General features: G+C 34.3%; 2 protein-coding genes across 2 annotated transcripts; both read left to right on the top strand.

Annotated features, from left to right (window-relative positions):
- The first annotated feature begins 407 nt into the window (after window positions 1-407).
- LOC131131167 (trace amine-associated receptor 1-like) lies at window positions 408-1,916 on the top strand. The gene has a single exon (XM_058075610.1). It carries the CDS (start codon window positions 703-705, stop codon window positions 1,684-1,686), a length of 984 nt encoding a protein of 327 aa, XP_057931593.1. The 5' UTR covers window positions 408-702; the 3' UTR covers window positions 1,687-1,916.
- A 3,024-nt stretch (window positions 1,917-4,940) lies between these two features.
- On the top strand, window positions 4,941-6,401 carry LOC131133980 (trace amine-associated receptor 1-like). Its single transcript, XM_058078978.1, has 2 exons — window positions 4,941-5,660; window positions 5,733-6,401. The coding sequence occupies exons 1-2, from the start codon at window positions 5,345-5,347 to the stop codon at window positions 6,326-6,328; spliced, it is 912 nt and encodes a 303-aa protein (XP_057934961.1). The 5' UTR covers window positions 4,941-5,344; the 3' UTR covers window positions 6,329-6,401.
- The last annotated feature ends 2,119 nt before the right edge of the window (window positions 6,402-8,520 follow it).

The raw sequence follows: 8,520 nt of genomic DNA, 5'->3' as shown, positions 1-8,520 counted from the left end.
AAACACGTTTTAATAGTTTCACAATTATAGTGTTGCATGCATACAATAATTCTAAATGAATATACATGACAAATGAAAGGGATTTAAATGAACATTTAAGGTTACTTTCACTTTCACTGGTAGTGTACAAAACATACAAAACATACAAAAAAAAAAAAAACCCAAAGGTTTTCGCACCAATTCTAGGAATGACAACAGGATCGCATTATTTGAATGTTATGAATAGGGACACATTTTACTGAAATTCCCTGAAAATGTTAAGTATTTTCAAGTCTTCAGTCAAATTGCAAGTCTTTGAGTCCAAAGTCAAGACCACATCTCTGCTAAGACCTCATACGATTAACTCGTTGTGGCAACCCATCACGAAAAAACACAACAACTAAAAAAAAAAAACAATTTCCAATAGATCTTGCATAATCCTTCTAAAAGAAATACACAAACAATACTCGACCAATCACGAAACCTCATTGGGAAAAACTGGTGTGGCCTGCCATGTACACTAACTTGTGATTGGACACGTCCACTACAGCAACAAGGTTATTATATTTAATAACATGAACGACTCTGATACAGTTCAGTCTTCTTGATCGGTTGAGTCAAAGGGAAGATACAACTGGTAGGAAGTACTTGTCTGTTTGACAATCTGGAATATTTTTTTAAGTACTTCAAGATGAATTATTGAACTTTTTAACTCCAGGAAGCATGGATTTTATTGTCAATGAGAGTTATTACTCGTATTTCTGTAATGAATCCGAACAACAGTTTTGCTTGATGACAATAACCCCGTCTGTAACACGTATGTTCTTGTACATGTTCGTCGGTAGTACTATGTCTATCAGCATAATATGCGGTAACCTCCTGGTAATCACGTCTATCATTTACTTCAAGCAGCTCCACACTCCAACCAACTACCTCATCCTGTCTCTGGCTGTTGCTGACCTACTCTTGGGTGCTTTGGTTTTGCAGTTCAACATGGCTCTGTCTGTCAATTCCTGTATATATTTCGGGGACGTATTTTGTAAAATGCGGCGAAGTTTTGATATTTCGCTGATGATGACCTCCATTCTTAACTTGTGTTGTATTTCCATCGACAGGTATTACGCCGTGTGTCAGCCTCTGACTTATAAAACTAAGATAAATGCTCGAGTGGTTGGGATCATGATCCTGGTAATTTGGGTTTTTGCCGCGGTATGTGGATTCAGTATCATGTTTGTGGGACTTAAAGACGCTGTCTGTGAAGGCCGGTGCTTCATATTTCACATTCCAAGTTCAAACATTGTCGCCTCTGTTATCTCGTTTTACCTGCCAGTGATCATCATGCTATGCTTCTATTTAAAAATATTAACTGTGGCGCTGAAACAGGCACAAAGCATCCAAAGCACAAAAACTGCACAAACTGAACAAGTCAGTAAAATGGAAAGAAAAGCCACAAAAACGCTGGTTATTGTGATGGGAGTTTTTCTTCTCTGTTGGACCCCTTTTTTTCTCTCCTTAACTTTTAATCCTCTCAGTGGTTATTCAATTCCGTTACCTCTAGTTGAAATGCTGCTTTGGCTCGGATGGTCAAATTCTATTTTTAATACGTTTGTTTATGGCTTCTTTTATTCGTGGTTTCGAGCTGCTTTCAGAATTATTATTTCAGGGAAAGTATTCAGTGGCAATTACAGAAACTGTAAACTGCATTGAGGTCACATGTTTTCTTTGACTCTGACACATGTGATGAATTTGTTTAGATATGACATTAAATATGCTCTTCCTGTTTTTCTTTTATTATTATGCCATATTTTGCTATGCTACATCTTGTTTTCTACAAAATTTTAATAAAAATCATCTGCAGACATCACCTATTTTACATCACTTTGTATAAAACCACTGAATTATCAACATGGGCATCAAGAATGAAAATACAATTAATGAATTACAGAATTAGTAAAAAGTTTTAAAAAAATGTAATATATTTTTATTGTGAGATTCTGTATCATATTCTCATTTTGTACTAGCAACTGTATATGCAACACAGCACATCACACACAAGCCCTTACGCCATTACAGACTATATCTCACAACTACTTATTGTTTAAAAAGCACTTGTGCAATATATTCATTCATTCAATCATTAAGGTTTAAGCTACACAGTAGAAAGAGAGAGACAAAAACAGCAGCAACAACAGTTGCCATGACAACAACAGCGACAAACAGGACTGTATCAGTTCATTGTCAATGATGTAAGTTGATAAAATGCATTTACTATGAATGAATAAATGTTTGCATGCTAAATTCACACATATTTGCTCGCACACATTTACGCTTGATAAAATAAAAATGTTTATTAGTCCCCCCATACCTTTGTAGACTTACAATTTTATAAAAAAAAACAAAAAACATCAGACACAGTTGTAAATGGTCAGGTTTAAAGTATCACAGTCTAAATCCAATAAATACGCCAATAATGACACAAATACTTATTATTTGAACATTTCAGAATAATTGAATGAGCACTAACACCAAACTTTTGGACACACTTCTTGAAATTGAATGCGAAAGTGTGTGTGGCTAGTGTCCACACCGATTAGCATAATTCTCAGTTAAAGTAAAAAAAAAAGTGTAAACTAAAATTTAGAAGTTTGCCTACATTTTCCGGTTGGCATATAAAATGGAGCGCATCTTGTCTTGTTATTAAACACTACATAATGTACTTAATCTTAATGTATTTTTTTTTATCATGAATTCCCTTGTTAGCATCCTTAGCTTGCTAACAAAATGGCAACCAGAACCGGAAGTCAGCTATGTCCACACTGGTTAGCTTATTTTTCGGTTAAAGTAAAAAAATGTACATTAAAATTTTGACTTTTGCGAGCATTTTCTGGTTGGCATATAAAATGGAGCGCATCTTGTCTTGTTAGCAAACACTGCATAAATACAACTACATTCTTAATGTTTTTTGACAATTAATGCCCTTGTTAGCATCCTTAGCTTGCTAACAAAATTGCAACCAGAACCGGAAGTCTGCTATGTCCACACCGGTTAGCTTATTTTTCAGTTAAAGTAAAGAAACTTATTCAAATTTAGAATTTTGTGAGCATTTTCCAGTTGGCATATAAAATGAAGCGCATCTTGTCTTGTTAGCAAACACTGCATAAATACAACTGCGTTCTTAATGTATTTTTATCATGAATATCCTTGCTAACATCCTTAGCTAACTAATCCTTAGTCATGTATGTCCACACCGGTTAGCTTATTTTTCAGTTACAGTAAAATAGTGTACATTAAAATTTAGACGTTTGCCTACATTTTCTGGTTGGCATATAAAATGGAGCACATCTTGTCTTGTTAGCAAACACTGCATAAATACAACTACATTCTTAATGTTTTATTGACAATTAATGCCCTTGTTAGCATCCTTAGCTTGCTAACAAAATTGCAACCAGAATCGGAAGTCTGCTATGTCCACACTGGTTAGCTTATTTTTCGGTTAAAGTAAAAAAATTTACATAGAAATTTTGACTTTTGCAAGCATTTTCTGGTTGGCATATAAAATGAAGCGTATCTTGTCTCGTTAGCAAACACTGCTTAAATACAACAGCGTTCTTAATGTATTTTTTTTATCATGAATGTCCTTGTTAGCATCCTTAGCTAACTAATCCTTAGTCATGTATGTCCACACCGGTTAGCTTATTTTTCAGTTAAAGTAAAATAGCGTACATTAAAATGTAGTAGTTTGCCTACATTTTCTGGTTGGCATATAAAATGGAGCGCATCTTGTCTTGTTAGCAAACACTGTATTAATAAAACTACATTCTTAATGTTTTTTTGACAATTAATGCCCTTGTTAGCATCCTTAGCTTGCTAACAAAATTGCAACCAGAACCGGAAGTTAGCTATGTCCACACCGGTTAGATTATTTTTCAATTAAAGTAAAAGAACTTACATTAAAATTTTGAAGTTTGCCTACATTTTCTGGTTGGCATATAAAATGGAGTTCATCTTGTCTTGTTAGCAAACACTGCATAAATACAACTACATTCTTAATGTATTTTTCTTCATGAATGTCCTTGTTAGCATCCTTAGCTAATTAATCCTTAGTCATGTATGTCCACACCGGTTAGCTTTTTATTCAGTTAAAGTAAAATAGTGTACATTAAAATTTTGAAGTTTGCCTACATTTAAAATGGAGTGCATGTTCTCATATTATTAAACGCTGCATAAATACAACTACATTCTTAATGTTTTTTAACAATTAATGCCCATGTTAGCATCCTTAGCTTGCTAACAAAATGGCAACCAGAACCATACGTCTGCTATATCTGATAGTCTATGTCTTCAGCGGGTTGACTCTCAAAAATGTAAACACAAAACACGTTTTAATAGTTTCACAATTTCAGTGTTGCATGCATAAAATAATTCTAAATGCATATACATGACAGTTGGCATATAAAATGAAGCGCCTTGAAGTTTGCCTACATTTAAAATGGAGCGCATGTTCTCATATTATTAAACGCTGCATAAATACAACTGCATTCTTAATGTATTTTTTTTTTTAATCATGAATGCCCTTGTTAGCATCCTTAGCTTGCTAACAAAATGGCAACCAGAACCGGACGTCTGGGTCTTCAGCGGGTTGACTCTCAAAAATGTAAACACAAAACACGTTTTAATAGTTTTACAATTATAGTTTTGCATGCATAAAATAATTCTAAATGCATATACATGACAAATGAAAGGGATTTAAATGAACATTTAAGGTTACTTTCACCTTCACTGGTAGTGTACAAAACATACAAAACATACAAAAAAAAAAACCCCAAAGGTTTTCGCACCAATTCTAGGAATGACAACAGGATCGCATTATTTGAATGTTATGAATAGGGACACATTTTACTGAAATTGCCTGAAAATGTTCAGTATTTTCAAGTCTTCAGACAAATTGCAAGTCTTTGAGTCCAAAGTCAAGACCACATCTCTGCTAAGACCTCATACGATTAACTCGTTGTGGCAACCCATCACGAAAAAACACAACAACTAAAAAAAAAAAACAATTTCCAATAGATCTTGCATAATCCTTCTAAAAGAAATACACAAACAATACTCGACCAATCACGAAACCTCATTGGGAAAAAACTGGTGTGGCCTGCCATGTACACTAACTTGTGATTGGACACATCCACTACAGCAACAAGGTTATTATATTTAATAACATGAACGACTCTGATACAGTTCAGTCTTCTTGATCGGTTGAGTCAAAGGGAAGATACAACTGGTAGGAAGTACTTGTCTGTTTGACAATCTGGAATATTTTTTTTAAGTACTTCAAGATGAATTATTGAACTTTTTAACTCCAGGAGGCATGGAATTTATTGTCAATGAGAGTTATTACTCGTATTTCTGTAATGAATCCGAACAACAGTTTTGCTTGATGACAATAACCCCCTCTGTAACACGTATGTTCTTGTACATGTTCGTCGGTAGTACTATGTCTATCAGCATAATATGCGGTAACCTCCTGGTAATCACGTCTATCATTTACTTCAAGCAGCTCCACACTCCAACCAACTACCTCATCCTGTCTCTGGCTGTCGCTGACCTACTCTTGGGTGCTTTGGTTTTGCAGTTCAACATGGCTCTGTCTGTCAATTCCTGTATATATTTCGGGGACATATTTTGTAAAATGCGCCGAACTTTTGATATTTGGTTGATGATGACCTCTATTCTTAACGTGTGTTGTATTTCCATCGACAGGTATTACGCCGTGTGTCAGCCTCTGACTTATAAAACTAAGATAACCGGTCAAGTGGTTGGGATCATGATCCTGGTAATTTGGGTTTTCGCCGCGGTATGTGGATTCGGTGTCATATTCATGGGGCTTAAAGACACTATCTGTGAAAGTCGGTGCTTTTTATTTCACATTCCAAATTCAAACGTTGCCGGTTCTGTTATCTCGTTTTACCTGCCGGTGATCATCCTGCTCGGCATTTATTTAAAAATATTAACTGTGGCGCTGAAACAGGCACAAAGCATCCAAAGCACACAAACTGGACGAAATGAACGAGTGAGTAAAATAGAAAGAAAAGCCACAAAAACGCTGGTTATTGTGATGGGAGTTTTTCTTCTCTGTTGGACCCCTTTCTTTCTCTCCTTAACTTTTAATCCTCTCACCGGTTATTCAATTCCGCTACCCGTGGTTGAAATGCTGCTTTGGCTCGGATGGTCAAATTCAATGTTTAATCCGTTTGTTTATGGTTTCTTTTATTCGTGGTTTCGAGCTGCTTTCAGAATTATTATTTCAGGGAAAGTATTCAGTGGCAATTACAGAAACTGTAAACTGCATTGAGGTCACATGTTTTCTTTGACTCTGACACACGCGATGAATGTGTTTAGACATGACATTAAATATGTTCTTCCTGTTTTTATCCCATTGTTATGCCATATTTTGCTATGCTACATCTTGTTTTCTACAAAATTTTAATAAAAATCATCTGCAGACATCACCTGTTTTACATCACTTTGTATAAAAACACTGAATTACCAACATGGGCATCAAGAATAAAAATACAATTAATGAATTACAGCATTAGTAAAAATTATAAAAAAAATGTAATATATTTTTATTGTGACATGTTTTCTTTGACTCTCACACATGCGATGAATGTGTTTAGACATGACATTAAATATGCTCTTCCTGTTTTTATCCCATTATTATGACACGTTTTCCTATGTTGCATCTTGTTTTCTTCAAAATTGTAATAAAAATCATCTGCAGACATCACCTGTTTTTACGTCGCTTTGTATAAAAACATTGAATTGCCAACATGAGCAATCAAGAATATTATATACTGTTATCACACTTGGTGAAATTAATTACCAGCATAAGTAAAAATTACAAAAAAATGTAATATATTTTTATATGTGAGATTCTGTATCATATTGTCATTTTGTAGTAGCAACTGTATATGCAACACAGCACATCACACACAAGCCCTTACGCCATTACAGACTATATCTCACAACTACTTATTGTTTAAAAAGCACTTATGCAATATATATGTTGATAAAATGCATTTACTATGAATGAATAAATGTTTGCATGCTAAATTCACACATATTTGCTGGCACACATTTACGCTTGATAAAATAAATACATTGATTTGTTCCCCCATGTATCTGCAGACTTACCATTCAAAAAAATGTCAGTTGAAAATGGTCAGGTTTAAAGTATTACACTCTAAATCCAAAAAAATACGTCAATAAAGCTTTATTTGAACATTTCAGAATAATTGAATGAGCACTACCAACAAACGTTTGGACACACTTCATGATATTGAATGCGAAAGTGTGTCATATACAGTGAAACCTTGGCTAGCGTCCACACCGGTTCGCATAATTCTCAGTTAAAGTAAAAAAGTGTACATTAAAATTTAGAATTTTGCAAGCATTTTCCAGTTGGCATATAAAATGGAGTACATATTGTCTTGTTAGCAAACACGGCATAAATACAACTGCGTTCTTAATGTAGTTTTTTTTAATCATGAATGTCCTTGTTAGCATCCTTTATTGCTCTCTGGTTCTACCATATTTTACTTATTGTTTGGAAATATGGGCTAATAACTATAAAAGCAATCTTCACTAGCTAAATGTACTACAAAAAAGGTCAGTAAGGATAATTCATAATGCCGCTTACAGAGAACATACTAACTCCTTATTTCTAAAATCACAAATACTTCAACTTGCTGATTATAGTTCATCTTCAAACAGCTAAATTAATGCATAAGGCTAAAAATAACCAATTAGCTAAAAATGTCATCCAATACTTCTCTACAAGAGAGGAGAAATATGATCTCAGGGAAGAAGTACATTTGAAACACTTCTATGCTAGGACTACGTTATGCTAGCCATAGCATTTCAGTATGTGGAATCAAACTATGGAATGGATTGAGTAAGGAAATCAAACAATGCACAACGATGAGCCAATTCAAGAAACAATACAAGCAGTTGATGTTTGCTAAATACAAGGATGAAGAGTCTTGAACCAGTCATGTTGTGCTATATATATCACTATATTGACACTTACTATGGTACACATTATGGCATTGGATGCTCATATCACCTCCTACTTCGGTACGTGACAAAAAATAAAAAATAAATAAAACTAAAAAAATTAAAATTCATAAAAAAAATTTTTTTGTTAAAAAATTATATTAGGAAAGCAGGAAGTGAACAAATGTAACAGTTACTGATTGTAAAAGTACCATATGGAGGGGTACGATTTAATAAGCTTTGCTTCTTCCTACTCCTTTTGGACATGTGGAACTGGGAACTGATTATGTGATGCATTCAATTGCAATCTGATGCATGTTCAAATGAAATAAAACCATTACGTTGGCCTCCCCAAGTTCAACTAGCCCCTCTTAAGTTCAACTAAAGTTTACCAAAATGAAAAGTCATATTCAATGTACAAGAAAGTAGTCATTTTACAATATATTCCACCCTTTCGGGGGGGTACCAAACCCCCAAAAACAGCGCAAT

Source organism: Doryrhamphus excisus, chromosome 1, assembly GCF_030265055.1.
Source record: "Doryrhamphus excisus isolate RoL2022-K1 chromosome 1, RoL_Dexc_1.0, whole genome shotgun sequence".
NCBI lineage: Eukaryota > Metazoa > Chordata > Actinopteri > Syngnathiformes > Syngnathidae > Doryrhamphus > Doryrhamphus excisus.
The sequence above is the reverse complement of the archived record's forward strand: the minus strand, read 5'-3'. Positions and strand labels throughout refer to the sequence as shown.

Coding starts and splice junctions, on each gene's coding strand:
- LOC131131167 (XM_058075610.1), top strand. CDS start 703: ATGGATTTTATTGTCAATGAGAGTTATTACTCGTATTTCTGTAATGAA.
- LOC131133980 (XM_058078978.1), top strand. CDS start 5,345: ATGGAATTTATTGTCAATGAGAGTTATTACTCGTATTTCTGTAATGAA. Junction 5,661..5,732: donor ATATTTCGGGGACATATTTT/GTAAAATGCGCC, acceptor GTATTTCCATCG/ACAGGTATTACGCCGTGTGT.